This window comes from Schistocerca piceifrons, chromosome 3, assembly GCF_021461385.2.
Source record: "Schistocerca piceifrons isolate TAMUIC-IGC-003096 chromosome 3, iqSchPice1.1, whole genome shotgun sequence".
Lineage (NCBI taxonomy): Eukaryota > Metazoa > Arthropoda > Insecta > Orthoptera > Acrididae > Schistocerca > Schistocerca piceifrons.
In genome coordinates, this window is record NC_060140.1 from 368,343,990 (window position 1) to 368,369,327 (window position 25,338).

Genomic DNA, 25,338 nt, shown 5'->3' on the forward strand with positions numbered 1-25,338 from the left:
ATTGTTTACTAGTTGACCGAGCTGTCGTCATTCCATGTCAGTCAGGTACAGCTAGTGCTCTGGCGGGGTGCGCTGAAACATCGCTTTCTTACGCCCTGTATAGTTAGTGGTACTAGCCGTCCGAAAATGAAGAAGTCCTGCTAGTAGACTTCGTCGTCAAACTCGCTGCGTCGGGTAGCGTTTGCAGTCAGTTGTTATATGAATAAAAGAGTAGAGCATATTGCACACTGATGATATGAATATTATTAATAACTGTGTAAGCAACAACTAATAATGCGTATTTTAAATGCATATTTTTGTCACCCTACACATCGTACCTTATACAGATTAAGCTTATCAGTGTAGGCATTATATCTTACGTTTCTCGTTTACGAGGGGATGTGTTGCCTGCTTGCACATTTCATACGATTTATGTCCTTTGGTTTTGGTTCTGTTTCTTTTCTTCTTCTTCTTCTTCTTCTTCTTCTTGTGGAATGAGTACCAGAGATAAAATTATTGTGAAGAGTGCATGCGGGCATCAAATACTCACTGTAATTAGGAAAGACATGGGATCTCGCTGTAGCCGCTTGCACTTCCCACCGTCACGATCTATTAACCAGATCAGACCAAACGATCTATTAACTATTGTTGCTTTTGCTGTGGTCTTCAGTGCGAAGCCAGATTTGACGCATCCCTCCACACTATCCCGTGTAAGCCTCTTCATCTTGGAATAATATCTGCGCCCTACAACCATTTGAACCTGCTTACTGTATTCACCCCTTGATTTCCCTCTACAATTTTTTTCTCCCCATACTTCCCTTCAACACCAATTCGATTTAATCTTGAGCTTTGTTCTGTACCACCACATTTCAAAAGCTTCTATTCCCTTCCTGTCTGAACGGTTTACCGTCCACGTTCCGATTCCGTACAAACCTACACTCTACACAAATACTTTCAAAAAAGAATTTGTAACGCCTAAATTTATATTCAAAGTTAGCAAATTGCTCTTTTTCAGATATTCTTTCGTTGCTATGGTCAATCTGGATTTTATAACCTCTCTACTTCGGCCACCATCAGTTATTTTGCTACCGAAATAGCAAAACTCATCTGCTCTCAGTCTTTCGTTTCATAATCTAATATCCTCAGCACCGTCCGATTTTATTTCATTAGATTCCGTTATGCTTGTTTTGCTTTTGTTGATCCTCCTCTTATAACCTCTTTGGAAGACACTATCCACTCTTTTCAACTGCACTTCCAAATCGTTGCTCTCTCCTACAGAATTACAATACGATTGGCAAACCTCATTTTTTATTTCTTCTCCCTGAACTTGTACTGCTTTTCCAAATTTCACCTTCGTTTCCTTTATGCAATAAGACAAAACGTGCGCCATGATGAAAGACAGTTCAACTGTTGTACACTGAGATGACAAGTCATTGGATAGCGATATGCAGATACACATACAGCAGTAGTATCGCATGTACATGGCACGAAATGGCAGTGCATTGGTGGAGCTGTCATTTGTACTAATTCCTGCGAAAAGGTATCCGACGTTATTACGGCCACTCGACGGGAATTAAGACTTCGAACGCGGAATGGTATTTGGAGCTAGACACTTGGGACATTCCATTTCGGAAATCGTTAGGGAATTCAATATTCCGAGATCCACAGAGTCAAGTGTGTGTGGAGAATACTACCTCTCACCACGGACAACGCAGTGGCCAGCGACCTTCACTTAACGACCGAGAGCAGCTGCGTTTGTGCAGAGTTGTCAGTGCCAACAGACAAGCAACACTGCGTAAATAGCCGCAGAAATTAATACGGGACGTACGGCGAACGTATACGTCAGGAAAGTGCAGCGAGATTTGGCGTTAAGGCCTATGGCAGCAGACGACTGACGCGAATGCTTTTATTAACAGCACGACATCTCCTCCATTGCCTCTCTTGGGGTCGTGACCATATCTGTTGAACCATAGACGACTAAAAACGTGGCCTGGTCAGATGAGTCCCGATATCAGTTGGTAAGAGCTGATGGTAGGGTTCCAGTGTGGCGCAGACCCCCGTTGTTAACAAGGGACTGTGCAAGTTGATGGTGACTCCGTAAGGGTGATAGTTTGTGTTTATATGGCATGGACTGTGTGCTCTGGTCCAAGCGAACCGATCACTGGCTCTAAATGGTTATGTTCAGCTACTTGGACACCATCTGCAGCCATCTATGTACTTCAAGGTCCCAAACAAAGATGGAATTTTTATGGATGACAATGCGCCATATCACTGAGCCATAGTTGTTGACGACTGATATGAAGAATGCTCTGGACAGTTAGAGCGAATGATTTGGCTACCCAGATAGCCCCACATGAATCCCATCGAACATGTATGGGACATAATCGAGATATCAGTTCGTGCACAAAATCCTGCGCCGGCAACCCTTTCCAAGCTATGGACGGCCACATACGCACGCAGATAGCCCCACATGAATCCCATCGAACATGTATGGGACATAATCGACATATCAGTTCGTGCACAATATCCTGCACCGGAAACCCTTTCCATGTTATGGACGACAACATAGGCACCCAGATAGCCCCACATGAATCCCATCGAACATGTATGGGACATAATCGAGATATCAGTTCGTGAACAAAATCTTGCACCGGTAACCCTGTCCAATTTATGGACGGTAAGCGAATTCCAAGGACTTGAGTCCATTCCACTACGCCAAGCAAATGGATGTCCGACACAATATTAGGAGGTAACCCATAACTGTTGTCACTTCAGTGTATATGTTGTTGTGGTTGTGGTCTTCACTCCTGAGACTGGTTTGATGCAGCTCACCATGCTACTCTATCCTGAGCAAGCTTCTTCATCTCCCAGTACCTACTGCAACCTACATCCTTCTGAATCTGTTTAGTGTATTCATCTCTTGGTCTCCCTCTACGATTTTTACCCTCCACGCTGCCCTCCAGTGCTAAATTGGTGATCCCTTGACGCCTCAGAACACGTCCTACCAACCGATCCCTTCTTCTGGTCAAGCTGTGCCACAAACTCCTCTGCTCCCCAATTCTATTCAATACTTCCTCATTAGTTATGCGATCTACCCATTTAATCTTCAGCATTCTTCTGTAGCACCACATTTCGAAAGCTTCTATTCTCTTCTTGTCTAAACTATTTATCGTCCATGTTTCACTTCCATACATGGCTACACTCCATACAAATACTTTCAGAAACGACGACTTCCTGACACTTAAATTTATACTCGATGTTAACAAATTTCTCTTCTTCAGAAACGCTTTCCTTGCCATTGCCAGTCTACATTTTATATCCTCTCTACTTCGACCATCATCAGTTATTTTGCTCCCCAAATAGCAGAACTCATTTACTACTTTAAGTGTCTCATTTTCTAATCTAATTCTCTCAGCATCACCCGACTTAATTCGACTACATTCCATTATCCTTGTTTTACTTTTGTTGATGTTCATCTTATACCCTCCGTTCAAGACACTGTCCATTCCATTCAACTGCTCTTCCAAGTCCCTTGCTGTCCCTGACAGAATTACAATGTCGTCGGCGAACCTCAAAGTTTTTATTTCTTCTCCATGGATTTTAATACCTACTCCGAACTTTTCCTTTGTTTCCTTTACAGCTTGTTCAATATACAGATTGAATAGCATCGGGGATAGGCTACAACCCTGTCTCACTCCCTTCCCAACCACTGCTTCCCTTTCATGCCCCTCGACTCTTATAACTGCCATCTGCTTTCTGTGCAAATTGTAAATAGCCTTTCGGTCCCTGTGTTTTATCCCTGCCACCTGCAGAATTTGAAAGAGAGTATTCCAGTCAACATTGTCAAAAGCTTTCTGTAAGTCTACTAATGCTAGAAACTTCAGTGTATACACAGATCCATAACTAACGAACAGTTTATTCAGCTGTCATTGATTCTTGGCGCCGAAAGTTCAGAATCTAACTATTAACATCCCAGAAGTATCATTGTAGCAGTACGTTAATAAGATTGATGATTTAAAGTATTTATGTCGCTTGCTTCTACGGTACACTGTTCAGTTAAACAGTGTTGATGCACCTGATTTAACGGTAATGTTTTTAGAGTGAAGCCCTAGACTACGTGACAGTGCACAGTTGACCGGCTGCCACGTTCTTGTGGCGCACCCCGTCCTCAGCAGCGGACCGTGGGCCTCCGGAAGGCAGTGGAGGACTGACCTGATGAGGGCCAGCAGGGACTCCAGCGAGCTGACGTGCAGGCCGGAGATCTCTGGGCGCAGTGAGACGCTCTTCCAGAGGCGCGTGTCGTAGGCGATGATGCGCCACTTGCGGCAGACGCGCGCCATGCGGCATATCTCGCGGTGCGACAGGTACGAGAAAATGTGCAGCAGCACCTTGTCCGGCAGCTTCTCGATCGTCTGGAACACACACACATATGCCCACTATAAGGCTGCATTCCCAACACATTATCAGTTTTATACCTACGTAAACATGTATTACCCGAGCGCTTCCACAATAAGACCAGGTTGCTTGTAGCCACATATATTCTGTGAAAACGGTAAGTTGTGTACACAGCAAAGAATTGATTTTCATAAATTTACGACAAGTAAAAAGTAAAACGATTGTAATGAAACATAGTCTAGAACACAGGACGCTGCCTAAACATGTACACTACTGGCCATTAAAATTGCTACACCACGAAGATGAAGTGCTACAGACGCGAAATTTGACCGACAGGATGCTGTGATATGCAAATGATTAGCTTTTCAGAGCATTCACACAAGGTTGGCACCGGTGGCGACATCTACAACGTGCTCACATGAGGAGAGTTTACAACCGATTTATCATACACAAACAACAGTTGACCGGCGTTGCCTGGTGCAACGTTGTTGTGATGCCTCGTGCGAGGAGGAGAAATGCGTACCATCACGTTTCCGACTTTGATAAAGGTCGGATTGTAGCATATCACGATTGCGGTTTATCGTATTGCGACATTGCTTCTCGCGTTGGTCGAGATCCAATGACTGTTAGCAGAATGTGGAATCGGTGGGTTCAGGAGGGTAATACGGAACGCCGTGCTGGATCCCAACGGCCTCGTGTCACTAGCAGTCGAGATGACAGGCATCTTATCCGCAAGGCTGTAACGGATCGTGCAGCCACGCCTCGATCCCTTAGTCAACAGATGGGGACGTTTGCACGACAACAACCATCTGCACGAACACTTCGACGATGTTTGCAGCAGCATGGACTATCAGCTCGGAGACCATGGCTGCGGTTACCCTTGACGCTGCATCACAGACAGGAGCGCCTGCGATGGTGTACTCAACGACGAACCTGGGTTTACGAATGGCAAAACGTCATTTTTTCGGATGAATCCAGGTTCTATCTACAGCATCATGATGGTCGCATCCGTGTTTGGCGACATCGCGGTAAGCGCACGTTGAAAGCGTGTATTGGTCGTCGCCATACTGGCGTATTACCCGGCGTTATGGTATGGGGTGCCATTGGTTACATGTCTCGGTCACCTCTTGTTTGCACTGACGTCACTTTGAACAATGGACGTTACATTTCAGATATGTTACGACCCGTGGCTCTACCCTTCATTCGATCCCTACGAAACCCTACATTTCAGCAAGATAATACAAGACCGTATGTTGCAGGTCCTGTACAAGCCGTTGTGGATACAGAAAATGTTCGATTGCTGCCCTGGGCAGCACAGTTTCCAGATCTGTCACCAACTGAAAACGTCTGGTCAATGGTGGCCGAGCAACTGGCTCGTCACAATACGACAGTCATGACTCTTGGTGAACTGTGTTATCGTGTTGAAGCTGTACCTGACACCCAATCGAAGCTCTGTTTGACTCAATGCTCAGGCGTATCAAGGCCGTTATTACGGCCAGAGATGGTTGTTCTGGGAACTGATTTCTCAGGATCTATGCACCAAAATTACGTGAAAATGTAATCACATGTCAGTTCTAGTATAATATATTTGTCCAATGAAGAGCCCTTTATCATGTGCATTTCTATCATGTGCATTTCTTCTTGGTGTAGCAATTTTAATGGCCAGTAGTGTAAAACGTCGTTGGTGTAGCAAATTGTCGAAACGAGACAACTCGGCACCATGACACGGCTGACGACTCCAGAACGTTTCCTCAATGAAATTCACCGCGACTACCTGCATTCCCATTCGGAAGGCATCGTTTCCTGGTCGTGTCGATGTGCTCATACTTCGGCTATTGTGGACGCTAGAAACGGTATAGGGGCGACTGACCTTGTCCATCTTTCAGACGGTGGATCGAGCTTGCCGTAATCTTTTGTAAATGGGTTTTGGTGTGGACCTACCAGGCTGGCTTGAGAGCGTGTCTTTCCATGACGGCAGGTGTTTTCCATCAATCGTTAAAGAAACATACAAAAAGCACTGGCAGGGAGACAGGTGCTATTAGCGTGAGCACGAAATTGCCAGCGAAAATGTCTGCATCCTTGTCTTGATGTTGACAAGCTGAAAGGCATCATGTTGTTGTTGTGGTCTTCAGCCCTGAGACTGGTTTGATGCAGCTCTCCATGCTACTCTATCCTGTGCAAGCTGCTTCATCTCCCAGTACGTACTGCAGCCTATATCCTTCTGAATCTGCTTAGTGTATTCATCTCTTGGTCTCCCTCTGCGATTTTTACCCTCCACTCTGCCCTCCAGTGCTAAATTGGTGATCTCTTGATGCCCCAGAACATGTCCTACCAACTGATCCCTTCTTTTAGTGAAGTTGTGCCACAAACTCCTCTTCACCTCAATTCTATTCAATACCTCTTCCTCATATCGAAGCAATTTTGTGGAGCTCCTTGGAGTTCGTAGTGAGAAGTAAGCAGCCGGCCGGAGTGGCCGAGCGGTTAAAGGCGCTACAGTCTGGAACCGCACGATCGCTACGGTCGCAGGTTCGAATCCTGCCTCGGGCATGGATGTGTGTGATGTCCTTAGGTTAGTTAGGTTTAAGTAGTTCTAAGTTCTAGGGGACTTATGACCACAGCAGTTGAGTCCCATAGTGCTCAGAGCCATTTGAACCATTTGAGAAGTAAGCTGGTAGCATTTGGGAAGTGTCGAAGACAAATTTCTTTTTCTCTCTAGGGCGGAAGTGCAGTTTCGATATGTAATCCAGAAGTTGGTCGGAAGGCCTCGCGGCTCTGGGAAGGGAGTTGTGGGACCTGGGGTAGGGTCGCTGGCGGGGGCAGGTGGATGGGAGGAGGTTATGTTTCCAGACTGTTGTGTGTATCGAATCGGAGGTGAGTGCAGTCAGTAAAGATGTTCTGTTGTCGGTAAAGTTTCGAAAGAGTTCGCATGTGCGTTCTCCGTGCAGGGGTGGGGGAGGGTAGCATTTGGCTTCGTCATTTGTTGGTTTTCTTGGCGAATGTTGCACTTTAGTGGGAGCACACGTTGTCGGTAGGAAGAAGAGCTGTCTAATTGTAGCAGACAGCCACCAACATTTCCTTAATTGTTTTAATTACATTAATTTTCCCGTCTTTTAGGTATCTGCAGTGGTTCCACTGCTATAATTACTAAGAGATAAGAGAAATCAGTGTGGACATGTATGTTGGTTCAGTATGTGGGAACAAGATGCCCAAAATGTATAAGAGCATAAGCTCCCAGTTTTCTTCTCTGTTTGGGTCATCCATGAACCATGGATCTTGCCGTTGGTGGGGAGGCTTGCGTGCCTCAATGGTACAGATAGCCGTACCGTAGGTGCAACCACAACGGAGGGGTATCTCTTGAGAGGTCAGACAAATGTGTGGCTCCTGAAGAAGAGCAAACAGCCTTTTCAGTAGTTGCAGGGGCAACAGTCTGGATGATTGACTGATCTGGGCTTGCAACACTAACCAAAACGGCCTTGCCGTGCTGATACTGCGAACGGCTGAAAGCAAGGGCTAACTACAGCCGTAATTTTTCCCGAGGGCATGCAGCTTTACTGTATGGTTAAATGATGATGGCGTCCTCTTGGGTAAAATATTCCGGAGGTAAAATAGTCCGCCATTCGGATCTCCGGGCGGGGACTACTCAGGAGCACGTCGTTATCAGGAGAGAAAGGATAATGGAATGTAGTAGAATTAAGTCGGGTGATGCTGAGCGAATTAGATTAGGAAATGAGACACTTAATGTAGAAGATGAGTTTTGCTATTTGGGGAGCAAAACAACTGATGATGGTCGAAGTAGACGGGCAATGGCAAATGCAAGGAAAGCGTTTCTGAAGAAGAGGAATTTGTTAATATCGAGTATAGATTTATGTGTCAGGAAGACGTTTGTGAAAGTATTTTTATGGAGTGGAGCCATGTATGGAAGAGAAACGTAGACGATAAATAGTTTGGACAAGAAGAAAATAGAAGCTTTCGAAATGTGGTGGGACAGAAGAGTGCTGAAGATTTGATGGGTAGATCACATAACTAATGAGGAGGTATTGAATAGAATTGGAGAGAAAAGAAATTTATAGCACAACTTGACATGTTCTGAGGCATCAAGGGATCACCAATTTAGTATTGGAGGGCAGCGTGGAGGGAGACCAAGAGATGAATACACTAAGCAGATTCAGAAGGATGCAGGTTGCAGTAGGTACTGGGAGATGAAGAAGCTTGCACAGGATAGAGTAGCATGGAGAGCTGCATCAAACCAGTCTCAGGACTGAAGACCACAACAACAACAACAACAACATTTGATGATCTAAAGAGCGTCAATTTCAATGCTTCCTCCTTTGTTCTTCTATCTTCTTCTTACCGTATAAAACTTCCAGTTTTATTGTTTATATTTTTTTGTATCTCGTATTTTGATCTTCATAATTCTGATACTTTAACCCAGAGGTTCTCTCTTGACTGCTGAGTCAAAGAAATATGCGGGAGCATGAGCGTAAACTTGACATGTATTTATTGTTACATACGTTGTCAAACTAATGTCACGACAGTAGTGTTATGTGTACTTATATTGTTTATCATTTTATCTCAATGTTTCTAACGTCTCTGTTTCTGAGAAGGAGGAGGGAAGTATTTACATAGTCCTATTTCATTTTTGTTGTTAACAACTCTGTATAACAACTATATTATTAGAACAACTTGTATCTCTATAGTATTAGTTACGATCCTCGCACGTGGAACAAAGAGAAAACAATACTTCCTTCCCTCCCTTCCCAAATTCATTTCAGTATCTTAGATAGCACAAATGACACATAGATCGTACCTGTCCAGAACTCATTGACTTGTTTGCCAGCAGATGTCACTGCTTACAGTTAAGTGCTCTCTCACACTACTAAACGGCTTGGCTGCGTGTTGCCGTTTGTGCTGAAACGTATATCATGGCTAAAGATCTAGAAGCCCGGTAACGTAGTGAACCATTTCATTTTATGACGTTTTTAACCACTGCCTACTTACTGTTTTTAGTTATACTTATATAGAATTTAATTTTAATTTACGTTATTGCATATCAGGCCAACCACAGATTGCTTAACTTTATGTCGACTTTTTTAATTGTCCCCATATGAACGTCTCCATGTCAGTGTACTTTTACCTCCATTATCTCCCCTCTCCATTATCGCCTTTTCATCGCCTTTATATGTTTCATTTTCTTCTTTTATTAGCTGTCATGTCTCTCAGCTGAAGAGCGGCGGATTACGCCGTTGACAGCCCTCCCCTGCCCATATGGGGCAGGGGAATGAAACCACAATAAAGAAAAAAAAACACAGATTGCGGACATAATTATATGACTTAACCCAAACCATATGTAGTGAACGGTTTAATCCACTGTAAATGCTCTTTCCATTCTGTATTTATTCTAATCACAATAACCGGTGGTTGCTTTGTACCTTGTATTCTAATGACTTTTTTTCTAATGTGCGCGCAGTTGCTTCAAATTGGCTATCCATCTGAAACGTCGTAGTACAGAAAATAAAAATAAAATGGAAACGAATGACGGCCACCATAGAAAACTTACTTCATTCAGATCGGTAGGAAAGAAGGTTAGTGTTTAACGGCCCGTCGACAAGGAGGTAATTAGAGACCTGGTAGGAAGTGGCTGCAAAAGAAAGCGAGGACCATTTAGCTCGATGGAGATGTTAAAGAACGAGTCTGACTGGGGAAGGGGGGAGGGCTAATATAAGTCAAAAAAAATTCAGTTTGTTCAAGTGAAAGCTTCAGCTGTGTCGTTTTTGTGAGTCTCCTTCTCTTTCTTTAGACTATTATCTTTTTATGTTTATGGAGAAGGCTATTGGCGTTAAGTGGCTAGAAACCAGTTGGAGATGGTGTTGTTAATGTTTTCTGTGCTCGTTATCCGGTCTATTCGTCGAATCTGAGAGCCATTTGAAAGTAGTGTGTTTGTTACAGAGCATTTATTACTGATCTACGTGTAGTGGCAACTTTTAACTCTGTCTCACGGGGCAAAGCGACGGTGACGGTCCTTATAAAAACCGTAGCACTGCAGCGGTTAATCTGGGCCGGCCTATAGACGTGTACGAGTGAGTCAGCCAAGCAGTGCGTCGCTCATCGTTAAGAGCGCGTATATCAGACCGCGGGCTCGAACAGGTCTTCGCGATAACCCACGGAGGCTCCTAGAAAGGGACGGAAGGTATATTTCAAACACACAGCTGCTTACGGATCCACCGCCTTCAGTGTCTGTGGCCCTTCACCCACTGCGTCCTCGTTTCACCGTACAATTTCAGGACATGTCTTGCAGAGTATCTAAACTGCTAAAAGCGCAAGTATTGTTAGTCTGTCTTTTCATTTTATGTAGTACAAGGATTGGACAAAAATATGGAAAGACGAGGTCACACGCAAGCTTAAACATAAATTCGGGTGCTATCCAAGCCTGCAGGTTGTGCTACTGTATTTAACCACGAACGGCACCGGTGCAATGTCCTCAATGCGTTGCAAGTCAGCACAGTGTTCCGTGTAGTTCTGTGTACATTATGTCGAAGCTAAGTGGATCTTAAAGTGGGAAAATTCTTGGTGCTCCTATGGTGGGTGATCCCGTAACCATCGTAGCTGAAGTTCAAATGTTTCAAATGGCTCTGAGCACTATGGGACTTAACATCTGAGGTCATCAGTCCTCTAGAATTTAGAATTACTTAAACCTTACTGACCTAAGGACATCACACACATCCATGCCCGAGGCAGGATTCGAACCTGTGACCCTAGCGGTCGCGGGTTTCCAGACTGAAGCGCCTAGAACCGCTCTGCCACTCCGGCCGGCGTAACTGAAGTGTTCGGTGTTTCAAAAGACATCACAACGCGGACGAAAGTGTGTGTTGAGTGGTCGTAAAGGACAGCCATTGAACACGATTCGGACGAAAAGTAATGAGACGACAGCTGCAAATGTCACTGCAGAAGTGAACGTCGCACTCGCGAACCCTGCCAGCGCCAAACAGCACGTAAGGAGTTCCATTAGCATAAAATTCCAGAGCGAACTGGAATTCCAAAACCACATCAGTGACAGAAATGCGCGTAACAGGAAAACATGGTGGTGAACCATGGACTATAGGGAAATGGAAGATGGTTATTTGGTCTGATTAGTCTCGCTTCATACCACCTGAAAATAGTGCAAGATAAAGCCTCACTTCCGGGACGGGGAGATGCGAAAACTCCGATTTAAATCCGCCCGACGGATTACCGACGAGGGTCGGTTTGCTGGCCAACCTGGACGTCGTTTTTGGGCGATTTTCCACATCCTTAGGTGAATACAGGCCCGGCACCCGCCTCAATTTCACGATTAGGAAATATTTAAAATCTTCCGCTCACTTTCAAATGGATAAAACCACACGTAGACTGTTGGGGCACGCATACTGCGTCCCAGGGGGTAACAGAGTGGTGACTAAAAGGCATGCAGCTACCCCTTGCCACGATGCGGTACGAAGGCGCAAGAAAGAGAAGATGAAGTTTCGTTTCACACAGTTTCGAACTTCTGGCCTAGATTACGTCCCAACAACGAAACATGGATGGAGTACGGTGATGACTTGGTCAGCCACATCGTGGTATTTCATGGGTCCCATGGATACTTTACAAGATCGCATCACTATCAAGGATTATGTGACCGTTTTGGCTTATCAGATCTTTCCCCTTGTACAGTGTTTCTTCCCCAATGGCAATGCAGTAATCGAAGACGGGAGGGCCCCTGCTCACACAGCTCGCGTCCTCCGGGAATGGCTTTGTGGGAACGAGGAGTTGTTGCATCTCCCCTGGCCACCACAATCTTCAGATCGTAATATTCTTGTGCCTTTTTAGTCTGCTTTGCAGAGAAGGGTGCGTTATCGCTATCCATCTCTATCATCGTTACTTTATGTTGCCACTGTTTTGCAGGGAGTTTAGTATAACAATCCCTTCAAAATCAAACAGGATCTGTATTTCTCCGTTCCGAGACGACTGGAAGCTGTTGTGAATGCCGACGGATTTTCTTCATCGTGTTACGCACGGTAGTGAGTTGTGTTTTTGTGTTTCCATATTTTTATGCGCTCCCTGTAGGCTGCATACTGGCCACTAACTGTGAGGTACTGAATCAGACAGTAGAGGGATTGAGGATCAAAAAAGGAATAAGGAAGGAAGATTAGGGTTTAACATCGCAAGAACGGGGGGCAAATTCATACGAGAGATTTATGATGAATGAAATCGTCCATTATACATTTTTTTTCCGGGTGAAAACACACTTTTTCCGTGTTTAAGTGACAGTAAATTTTCTCTCGGAACTGTAAAACCTATCCTTTGAATGGTTAAGGTTTTATACACCAGCGTAAAACGTCCAGGCACTTTAGAAAAACAACACCCCCCCCCCAATTCGTAAAAAAAACGCGTTTTGGAAAGATCTTCGATGTGCAGCAACATATATGCTGCGTACTTTCGTATCAAATAGAGCACGTTAGTTTCCGAAACATTGAAATCGAGATTGCGGTGCGCTTTTATAAGCCAGTCGTGGCTCATGTCACGTGATCTCGCCAGGCGTTGATGGCAGATCTTCAGAGCGTAGGACACGTGATGCCGTCAGCCGATAGCAACATCACTATTAAGAAGAGCGAACACACAAATAGAAAATGTTAATTGTTTAAATTATTATAGTGTAGCTAAAATCAAAGCTAAGCTTTCACATATAATATTGGTCTTTTTTGTGTGCGATACACTTTAAGATATATCACGCAAATGTGCCAGTAAAATTTTAAATAATGACGGAAATGTCTGGCTTGAGATTCTTCTAAGTGGCGGGCCTTTAAAGCATTAAGCTTTAAATGGGAGTCAAACGCTCTGTTCTAAGAAATTCAAAGGACATTCTCGCACGTAACATAATTCATCTTGCGTAAAGTGAAATTTGCTCTGAAAGTAACGCTTTTCACACCACATTCGCAATATTTTCCCGCGGCATGTTAGAATTCATTTCATCAACTGCCAGAGAGCACCAGAAAACAGGCGGTACTGCACGAACACAACTACGATGACATAGGAAGCCCGTATGTTCGTACTACAGCATTAGGGGATCTTACATATCATTAAGAGATCTTACATTACGTCATAAACGAAACAGGACATCAGATGATACTCAGAGAACATCGGAATTTCGTGAATCATACAGAAACACATAATTCGGCTTAAAGTGCGCATTTATATGTCCAGATTCACAAATATGTAGGCCCCGACTTGATATTAAGTTTTTTAGTGTCGTTTTCTGGATGTAAATTTTCTTGGAGTACAAGTACTGTATAATTTCATGTTTGGTTCTTTATTGTGGCATGATGCCACACGTGCCGGAAGATGAAAACATGCATTTGAAATTCAACATACAGTTGAAACTAGACAACGGCGTGGAATGAAACACTTCGCTCCAAATAAATTAACTGCCTCCGCGGAAAAGACTAACAAAAAGCAAATTTCTTTAGCAAATCGACAGAAATAACTTCATTGTTCTGCAAGGCGATTATTGCTTGACTGCCAAAACATAAAAATGCAACTAATAACATATTTTAGCCTTCTGTAATTATGTGAATGTATTTTAATTCACTTGATAGCTCCCGGCCACAGAATTCTATTTTGTTTTCATTTGACGTGAGAGTTGTAAACGAAGAAGAAACAGCAAAATCACTAAAAGTAAAAACTGGTCACTTGGAAACTACTCCCCCTCCCCACTACAACTCAAGACTGCTCTGCGCCATGTGCGAATCTGGCAGCTTGGGTGCGCCAGAAAAACTTTACCCGGTATTATCTGGTTGCTTGTTGTTACTGCTGATACAGCTAACAGACACATTTCAAGCAGCCAGAAACGGGAGAAGATACTGCTCATACACGACTCAACTAAGCATGTGCAAGAGCCCGTTGGCAGCTGTTGAAACGAACCTAATGTGAACAGTTGTGACGTCACGCTCACCGGAAGCAGTTTGTTGTTCTGAAGAATTGCTTAGTCTTCGTCCTAAAGCCTTTAACCCGTTTTGCTGTTGGCAGACACTTGCGTGTGCACTGTGTTTCGTTGTTGCAAAAGGCGCATTTCCTTTGCAACTTAAGTTTTATTTTGGTTTTTTTCTCTCGTTTAAGTTTTATTTTGATTTTTTGTCCCGTTTATGTTTTATGCCAGCAGTATTTTTCTGCAGTGTGGCCGGATACAGTAACATTCTTGGTCAGAGTATCAGTTCTTACCAATCAAAGTAACAAAAATTTAGATGAAAACTAAAACAATGAAAAATTCCCGGAATTCTAAAAAGTTGCCTGGTTTTTCCCACGTTTCCCGGTTGTTCAAAAAAATGGTTCAAATGGCTCTGAGCACTATGGGACTTAACTTCTGAGGTCATCAGTCGCCTAGAACTTAGAAATAATTAAACCTTACTGACCTAAGGACATAACACACATCCATGCACGAGGCAGGATTCGAACCTGCGACCGTAACGGTCGCGCGGCTCCAGACTGTAGCGCCTAGAACCGCTCGGCCACTCCGGCCGGCTTCCCGGTTGTCCCGGTGCCTATACACACTGCTCTCCCTGGTATTAGGGAGTAATTCAGACTTCCTTCTGGCTGTTTTCGACCTATCGCTAGGTGTATAATGCGATATTGTGTTCCTTTCTTCGTTCTGGCCCCAGTTCCATTTTTCTAAGTCCTTGCTGTTGATCACCTCTCTTTATGTACATAGGACTCATGTTTTTTTGGTTTCAAAGAGCTATACTAGCAGAATATCCGCCTCCATAGCTGAGTGGTCGACACGGGTGACTGCCAACCAGAGGACCCGGTTTCGATTCTCGGTCCTGCTACGGATTCTTCCTTGGTGGGAGGACTGGAACGGGGTGCATTCAGCCTCGTGATGCCAGCTGAGGATCTATTTGACCGAGTAGGAGAGGCTTCAGGTCACGAAAACTGACAACGGACGCGAGACCGGTCTGCTGACCTCACGCCTCTCGACTGGCGAAAGGTGACATGGCGGTCGGTCGGTACCGATAGGCCGGCCAGGGCCTGTGGACAGAGTTGAGATCATACATCTGTCGATATAGAGTAGGTCTCTGTTGTCCTCAGTGGCACCCTGTTGCGATCTTGTGATTGCTTAAGCTGGTTTAAACATTAATTTCCGTAGAGCTGATCAGATTTATCCAGGGTAAACTAGCGTGGGAGACCAGCATAAAGTAAGTCTTCGGATTGAAGAGTATAACAACAAGTATGCTTATAAACACATGTACGGGTGTGACAATAAATTAATGAGACTGATTTTCTTTGCAAGATGTGACAACCCTGCAGGCTTGCATAGGCACAATATCTTTGACCTTGGTCTATAAGCTGCTTCTAGTCCAAGGGGCACATCGATGCAGCTGCTCAGTAGTAAGTTGAGCTGTAATAAGTTAACACGTGTTTGTGACTTGAAGATGAAGACCGCAATGGACGACCATCAACCCCACGGGCGGATTTGATTTCGGGGGTATTGTTCATAAAGAGTGCGTGCCTCCTAGACAAGCAGTTAACCAATATTACTACAAAGAAACTTTAGAAAGACTTCATAAAAGAGTGATTCGTGTCCGTGCCAAAATTGCTGATAATTAGAATCTGCGTCACGATAATGCGCCATCCCATACTGCTCTGTCAGTACAGCAATTTCTTACCTCAAAACAAATTTAAGTACTACCATAGCCACCTTATCCACCAGATATCGCTCCATGCGACTTTTTTCTATTTCCAAGAGTCAAAACGGCGGTCAAGGGACATCATTCTCAAACAACACAAGATGTCCAAAAAGGTATGAAGAGGGTCTTGGAGGATATTACTGAAGATGAGTACCAGAAACGGTACCATCAACGGCAGAACCGCTGGAAAAAATGTGTGCAATCAGAAGGGAACTACTTTGCAGGAGGCAACACTAAACTTGACTAAAACGGTAAGCAACATTTTTTTTCACATCAGTCTCATTACTTTATTGTCGCACCTCGTAAATGGCTGTTCTGTATCAGCACACAGCAATACAATTAAAAAAAAAAGTGGACGAAATGAAGCGCGAAAATTCGTTTCTGCAGTTGTTGTTGTTGTTGTTGTTGTGGTCTTCAGTCCTGAGACTGGTTTGATGCAGCTCTCCATGCTACTCTATCCTGTGCAAGCTTCTTCATCTCTCAGTACCTACTGCAGCCTACATCCTTCTGAATCTGCTTAGCATATTCATCTCTTAGTCTCCCTCTACGATTTTTACCGTCCACGCTGCCATCCAGTACTAAATTGGTGAACCCTTGATACCTCAGAACATGTCCTACCAACCGATCCCTTCTTCTAGTCAAGTTGTGCCACAAACTCCTCTTCTTCCCAATTCTATTCAATACCTCATCATTAGTTATGTGATCTACCCATCTAATCTTCAGCATTCTTTGTAACACCACATTTCGAAAGCTTCTATTCTCTTCTTGTCTAAACTATTTATCGTCCATGTTTCACTTCCATACAAGGCTACTCTCCATACAAATACTTTCAGAAACGACTTCCTGACACTTCAGTCTATACTCGATGTTAACAAATTTCTCTTCTTCAGAAACGATTTCCTTGCCATTGCCAGTCTACATTTTATATCCTCTCTACTGCTACCATCATCAGTTATTTTGCTCCCCAAATAGCAAAACTCCTTTACTACTTTAAGTGTCTCATTTCCTAATCTAATTCCCTCAGCATCACCCGACTTAATTCGACTACCTACCATTATCCTCGTTTTACTTTTGTTGATGTTCATCTTATATCCTCCTTTCAAGACACTGTACATTCCGTTCAACTGCTCTTCCAAGTCCTTTGTTGTCTCTGACAGAATTACAATGTCATCGGCGAACCTCAAAGATTTTATTTCTTCTCCATGGATTTTAATACCTACTCCGAACTTTTCTTTTGTTTCCTTTACTGCTTGGTAAATATACAGATTGAATAGCATCGGGGAGAGGCTACAACCCTGTCTCACCCCCTTCCCAACCACTGCTTCCCTTTCATGCCGCTCGACTTTTATAATTGCCATCTACTTTCTGTACAAATTGTAAATGCAGATTTTGCTCGATGTCTCTGTTTCTTCAGCTACTTGGCCTCGCGCCCCTCTGCCCCCCTTCTTTCCGAACCCCCCCCCCCCCCCACACACACACACACACAGTGACACGCCGGCCAGCTCGCTCTCTCCCGGCAGCGTCAGCAGAGCAGGCGGCGCGGGACCTGGCCGTGTTCCAGGGCGGCCGCTTTTAGAGGCTTTGGCCAGCTCCGCACGTGCGGAATCCGCCGGGACGCGAGCATAGCCGACCTCGCGCACCACGCGATCACCTGCAGGCTGTGAGGCCGCATGCCCAACACACTGCAAGCGCGAGAGTGCCAGGTAACACTTTCCTAACCGCACTCCATAGTTGAAGTAAAGTCAGCAACAGTGAGTATTTTTCTGAGGCGGGCTATTTAATTTTCATTTTAACCGCCCTTTAATGAATCTTTCACTTCACAGTGAAACGTCCATTGCTTTGAAACGTCCTAACAGTTAAAATTGTGAGCCAGATGTATTGCGAATACATAGAAAGAAGGACCCTTTATTGTAGGATTATATGATAGCGGAACAAACACTGGTAGCAGTTACTTCTGCAAAATATCTGGGAGTATACGTGCGGAACGATTTGAAGTGGAATGATCATATAAAATTAATTGTTGGTAAGGCGGGTGCCAGGTTGAGATTCATTGGGAGACTCCTTAGAAAATGTAGTCCATCAACAAAGGAGGTGGCTTACAAAACGCTCGTTCGACCTATACTTGAGTATTGCTCATCAGTGTGGGATGAGTACCACGTCGGGTTGACGGAGGAGATAGAGAAGATCCAAAGAAGAGCGGCCCGTTTCGTCACAGGGTTATTTGGTAAGCGTGATAGCGTTACGGAGATGTTTAGCAAACTCAAGTGGCAGACTCTGCAAGAGAGGCGCTCTGCATCGCGGTCTAACTTGCTGTGCAGGTTTCGAGAGGGTGCGTTTCTGGATGAGGTATCGAATATATTGCTTCCCCCTACTTATACCTCCCGAGTAGATCACGAATGTAAAATAAGAGCCGACCGCGGTGGCCACGCTACAGTCCGGAACCGCGCGACTGCTACGGCCGCAGGTTCGAATCCTGCCTCGGGCATGGATGTGTGTGATGCCCTTAGGTTAGTTAGGTTTAAGTAGTTCTAAGTTCTAGGGGACTGATGACCGTAGATGTTAAGTCCCATAGTGCTCAGAGCCATTTGAACCATTTATTAGGGCAAAATTTCAGTTTTAATGCTGGTACAAAGTTGCACTGACATTCAGTATAACTTTCGACCAGTGTTAAAAAACGAAGAATGTTTCCTATATCTAATGCTTTGGGTAGATTTCAATCTTTACCGGAAGGAAATCACGTGTAAAAACAAACAGTGTTAACTCAGTACTGCAGGTTTACTTAGATATACACTACTGGCCATTAAAACTGCTACACCACGAAGATGACATGCTACAGACGCGAAATTTAACCGACAGGAAGAAGATGCTATGATATGCAAATGATTAGCTTTTCAGAGCATTCACACAAGGTTGGCACCGGTGGCGACACCTACAACGTACTGACATGAGGAAAGTTTCCGACCGATTTCTCATACACAAACAGCAGTTGACCGGCGTTACCTGGTGAAACGTTGTTGTGATGCCTCGTGTAAGGAGGAGAAATGCGTACCATCACGTTTCCGACTTTGATAAAGGTCTTAATTGTATCGCGATTGCGGTTTATCGTATCGCGACATTGCTGCTCGCGTTGGTCGAGATCCAGTGAGTGTTAGCATAATATGGAATCGGTGTGGTCAGGAGTGTAAAACGGAACGCTGTGCTGGATCCCCACGGCCTCGTATCACTAGCAGTCGAGATGACAGGCATCTTATCCGCAAGGCTGTAACGGATCGTGCAGCCACGTCTCGATCCCCGAGTCAACAGATGGGGACGTTTGCAAGACAACAACCATCTTCACGAACAGTTCGACGACGTTTGCAGCAGCATGGCTGGTTCAAATGGCTCTCAGCACTATGGGACTCAACTGCTGAGGTCATTAGTCCCCTAGAACTTAGAACTAGTTAAACCTAACTAACCCAAGGACATCACAAACATCCATGCCCGAGGCAGGATTCGAACATGCGACCGTAGCGGTCTTGCGGATCCAGACTGCAGCGCCTTTAACCGCAAGGCCACTTCGGCCGGCTGCAGCAGCATGGACTATCAGTTCGGAGACCATGGCTAAGGTTATCCTTGTCGCTGCATCACAGACAGGAGCGCCTGCGATTGTGTACTCAACGACGAACCTGGGTGCACGAAAGGCAAAAAGTCGTTTTTTCGAATGAATCCAGATTCTGTTTACAGCGTCATGATGGTCACATCCGTGTTTGGCGACATCGCGGTAAACGCACATTGGAAGCGTGTATTCGTCATCGCCATACTGCTGTATCACCCGACGTGATGGTATGGGGTGCCATTGGTTACACGTCTCGGCCATCTCTTGTTCGCATTGACGACACTTTGAACAGTGGACGTTACATTTCAGATGTGTTATGACCCGTGGCTCTACCCTTCATTCGATCCCTGCGAAACCCTAAATTTCAGCAGAATAATGCACGACCGTATGTTGCAGGTCCTATACGGGCCTTTCTGGATACAGAAAATGTTCGACTGCTGCCCTGGCCAGTACATTCTCCAGATCTCTCACCAATTGAAAACGTCTGGTCAATGGTGGCCGAGCAACTGGCTCGTCACAATACGCCAGTCACTACTGTTGATGAACTGTGGTATCGTGTTGAAGCTGCATGCGCAGCTGTGCCTGTACACGCCATCCAAGCTCTGTTTGACTCAATGTCCATGCGTATTAAGGCCGTTATTACGGCCAGAGGTGGTTTTTCTGGGTACTGATTTCTCAGGATCTATGCACCCAAACTGCGTGAAAATGTAATCACATGCCAGTTTTAGTATAATATATTTGTCCAATGAATACCCGTTTATCATCTGCATTTCTTCTTGGTGTAGTAATTTTAATGGCCAGTAGTGTAAATTACACATCACAACAGACATTGTAACTTTTTGCATCTGTAGTTACCGAGTCGTGAAAAGTGAAAATCTGTACTTACTACGCCCTATTAGGGCAAAATTTCAGTTTTAATGCTACTACAAAGTTACAATGTCATTCAGGGTAACTTTCGACCAGTCTTAAACAACAAAGAGTTTTTCCTATATCTAATGCTCTGCGTAGAGTTAGATCTTGCCGGAAGGAAATCAGGTGTTAATAAGAAGTAATACCAAACAGCTTTATTTCAGTACTGCAGGTTTACTTAGATATATAAAGGTATTTGTATCGACCTGGCATTCTTGAAAATAAATCACTGTCGCCAAAAGCTCTTTTTCCAGCCAACGCGATTAAAGGATAAGCACAAGATTAAGACCTTCTAGGAAATTCGAAACACAACTGAAATATTGAACATGAATCACAGAGGCATTAAAACTGTTACTTTTAGTACAATACAATGCAAGTAGGTAGAGCATCGGCCATTTGAAACGAAAGTGGTAAGCAGTACAAAGATACCCTGACTGAGTGTATCTCTTTAGTTTAGGTGACTGTGACAAAGATTTTCAGTACATACTGTCTTATAGCTCTCAAATACCGAAGAAAAGGCATACTTAATTGTTTGAACCATACCTGCCAGTTATTTATCAGCTGACTAGTTTCGGACTCTGCCAATTTTCGCAAGACAGTTATTACATGAACAAAATTTTATGAGTGGTTTCAACGAATGTGGGTAATAATGGTGTACGTAAAATATGGCTTACGAATTTTGTATGTGGGATATACTTGTTACGTTCATGTCAACACACTTCAGATGTAGCTCAAATCTGCGTTAAAACATGTCACAATTGTAGTTATTATCTTGTGTAGTATGTCAGTGAATGAGCATAAAGTATTGGAGTTTACTGTGTCACGCTGGCTTATTTTTGCAGGCATTATCGGAAATGTGACTGACGTTGATGCAAATAATTTTATTGTATGGTCTTAAATAATCTCTGAAATATTCAGTTCACCCTGCGATTGTATTAATATCACTAGCTTGTTCAGTACGAGACACAGTGCTCCACACGGCCATGAGCTCATATAGGAACTACCGGTAACACGACCTGGGCTCGCTACCACGCCACTTCGAGCGCTGCAAGTTTATCAGTCCTTCATGTCTTTTCTTCCATATTTGTTTTCGTTTCATATCAGACAGAAGTTGTTTACATCAGATTGTGTTTGTGATTACGTCTTTTCTATGTAGTGCACTCTTCGAATTGCTTTGTAACTATCTTGCTAGTATGTTTCAAATGGCTCTGAGCACTATGGGACTTAACATCTGAGGTCATCAGTCCCCTAGAACTTAGAACTACTTAAACCTAACTAACCTAAGGACATCACACACATCCATGCCCGAGGCAGGATTCGAATCGGCGACCGCAGCAGTCACGCGGTTCCGGACTGAAGCGCCTAGAACCGCTCGTCCACCGCGGCCGGCTCTTCCTAGTATTCTGCTTGATTTCTGCTGGCATCCGTAATCTTGGGAGGAGTAAATTATTCCATATTTGTTTTTATTTCATACAAAACACAAGCCTGTTTCGTAACATCAGGGCAATGCCAGGAATCTTTGAAAGAGTTCGGCAAAACACCGTTCGACGTTACCAAGCTTGTGTCACGTCAGAGGGTCGCCAGTTCGAGCACCTGCTTTAAGGAAACAATGTTCTAGCTTCTAAAAAGGCCCTTTTCAGGGCCGACACAATCGCAAAAGACTTTCTGTACGCGAACTAACAGCTGTTTACGGATTTGTTCAAGCTACGTCTTATCATGAAACTCCAATGGACGTGTCGGGAACCCGGCGGATTCGCCCCCAGCCCCCCCCCCCCTCCCCCCTGCCCCAGAGTGGATGGCTGGCGCGCTACCACCGAGGGTGGGGACCACCTTGGATACGTCGCGATCTCCGGCAGGCAAAGCATTCTTGGTCATGAGTTGTCCAGAGCATCCGGCAACAGGGAAATCCCACCGCCAATCGGAGCACGTGGCGCCAAGTTTCCGTAGCTTAAAAATGATACCTTGTCGACCTACATAACATTAGTAATTTTGGTTCCTACTGGCGTCAGCTACCCAGGGTTAAAATTTCGTGACACAATTTTTCTCCAGCCATTATTTTGGTTTTCTCAAGTCTTCCATCACAATCAATGTATCGACACACAAAAATTTTGTTCTCTGTAACAGGTGGTTTATGAAAATGTGCCATGTCCGCAACTAGTCAGTCAATAAATTATACCAATGGATGAGTTGCAATGCTAGGCATGCTATATCAGTACGACCACTGCCGTCTTTCGGGTTACTTGAAATGCGACCTATTACACAGACAGCTCGCAAGTCCTAAAACATCATTATCATTGTTTATTTTTAAAATTATATCTGAGTTTCTTATTATGCTTACTTCCTTTTTAAGAACTGCTGTACGCCCAATGCCATTGCTAATTTTTTTCAGTGGTTGTGATAAGCACCTGCGACATTTTAGAGCCATATTTTTGTTGTTTCTGCAGAGTACGTGAGACATGAGAGCCAACACACAGCCTTTTTATCTCTATTAACACCAAGGTTTTTACCGCACTTAACGTTGTCCAGTATTTTGGTAGCAACAGCGTCCACCTACACCACAAACTACCTGGAAGGTTCCATTTTACCACATTGGCTGCCACTGGATGGCTTACAACAGCCCTTCATTTCGTTTCCATACCAGCGATGTTTCGGTTGTGTAACTATTTTCAAATGTTTGCACTAGTACAACCCATCGAATCAACATACTTGAATCCAAGAGCTCACCAAACCACACAATAATTCCAATCCCAAAGAAAGCAGATGTTGACAGGTGTGAAAATTACCGAACTATCAGTTTAATAAGTCACTGCTGCAAAATACTAACGCGAATTCTTTACAGACGAATGGAAAAACTTGTAGAAGCCAACCTCGGGGAGGATCAGTTCGGATTCCGTAGAAATGTTGGAACACGTGAGGCAATACTGACCCTACGACTTATCTTAGAAGAAAGATTAAGAAAAGGCAAACCTACGTTTCTAGCATTGGTAGACTTAGAGAAAGCCTTTGAGAATGTTGACTGGAATTTCAAATTCTGTAGGTGGCAGCGGTAAAATACAGGGAGCGAAAGGCTATTTACAATTTGTACAGAAACCAGATGGCAGTTGTAAAAATCGAGGGCCATGAAAGCGAAGCAGAGTTGTAGCCTCTCCCCGATGTTATTCAATCTGTATATTGAGCAAACAGTAAAGGAAACAAAAGAAAAGTTCGGAGTAGGTATTAGAATCCATGGAGAAGAAATAAAAATTTTGAGGCTCGCCGATGACATTGTAATTCTGTCAGAGACAGCAAAGGACTTGGAAGAGAAGTTGAACGGAATGGACAGTGTCTTGAAACTAGGGTATAAGATGAACATCAACAAATGCAAAACGAGGATAATGGAATGTAGTCGAATTAAGTCGGGTGATGCTGAGGGAATTAGATTAGGAAATGAGACACTTAACATAGTAAAGGAGTTTTGCTATTTGGGGAGCAAAATAACTGATGATGGTCGAAGTAGAGAGGATATAATATGTAGACTGGCAATGGCAAGGAAATCGTTTCTGAAGAAGAGAAATTTGTTAACATCGAGTATTGATTTAAGTGTCAGGAAATCGTTTCTGAAAGTATTTGTATGGAGTGTAGCCATGTATGGAAGTGAAACGTGGACGATAAGTAGTTTGGACAAGAAAAGAATAGAAGCTTTCGGAATGTGGTGCTACAGAAGAATGCTGAAGATTAGATGGGTAGATCACATAACTAATGAGGAGGTATTGAACAGAATTGAGGAAAAGAGGAGTTTGTGGCACAACTTGACCAGAAGAAGGGATTGGTTGGTAGGACGTGTTCTGAGGCATCAAGGGATCACCAATTTAGTACTGGAGGGCAGCGTGGAGGATAAAAATCGTAGAGGGAGACCAAGAAATGAATACACTAACCAGATTCAGAAGGATGTAGGCTGCAGTAGGTACTGGGAAATGAAGAAGCTTGCACAGGATAGAGTAGCATGGAGAGCTGCATCAAACCAGTCTCATGACTGAAGACCACAACAACAACACAATGTTGTAAGCATATGGGGTTGACCACACTACAACTAAAACTGGACTCTAACACCTGAAAACAATCCTAAGTGGTACGTTAGATTACTAGTGTTCTAGATAACCTTGTTGTCACGCTTTTAATTAAATCTGGCAGCGTGGCCGACCTCTTACGTTTACGCCACGTGTGATGAATTAGTAGACTCTAGCCCAAGTACGGCTTCACAGCTTAAATTAGCAGCTATTTTCCTGATTTGTATAGTATAAGCAACTTTTAATCTATCCACTGGCAGCTAGTGTGATGTAACATCGTGATTCTGACTCTGTCTTGATTTGGTGGACAAATTAGTGTCAACACTGCCACATGCTCTCGCTCCGTAAAAGAATGCGGAAAATTCTGAAATGTATCCCGGATGTTGTATCTGGTGACCGGGAATACAGGTATAGATTAGCACAACAGTCATTAAATAGAACAGATCAGCACAACACACAATCACTAAGAAGAAATAAGCACAGTACTCGGTAGTTAGACTTCGTCAACAGCCTGCACAATGGTCTGCACTATTGATAGAGATTTAGCACAGTCTCTCAAAATAGTTGCCAGTTTTGAAATGACTGAGCAGGGTCGTCGAAATTCGGCTCCAACCACATACAACTGAAGTGCAGTGCCAGCTAGGCGTGCTATTTCTGTGCGACCAATGCCGACTTTCAGGTAATTTGAAATGCAACCTATTACACAGACAGCTCGCAAGCGCTA

General features: G+C 44.0%; 1 protein-coding gene across 4 annotated transcripts in view; it reads right to left on the bottom strand.

Moving 5' to 3' along the window:
• The window catches only part of LOC124789502 (F-box/LRR-repeat protein 2), a 551,725-nt gene that overhangs the window by 157,618 nt on the left and 368,769 nt on the right, over positions 1-25,338 (bottom strand). For all 4 annotated transcript variants that reach the window (XR_007016125.1, XM_047256886.1, XM_047256888.1 and 1 more), the window contains one exon: positions 4,192-4,391. Coding sequence is in view for 3 of the 4 variants with exons in the window: in XM_047256886.1 (XP_047112842.1) it covers positions 4,192-4,391 (200 nt within the window). In the remaining variant the exon portion in view is untranslated. The remainder of the gene's footprint in view (positions 1-4,191; positions 4,392-25,338) is intronic.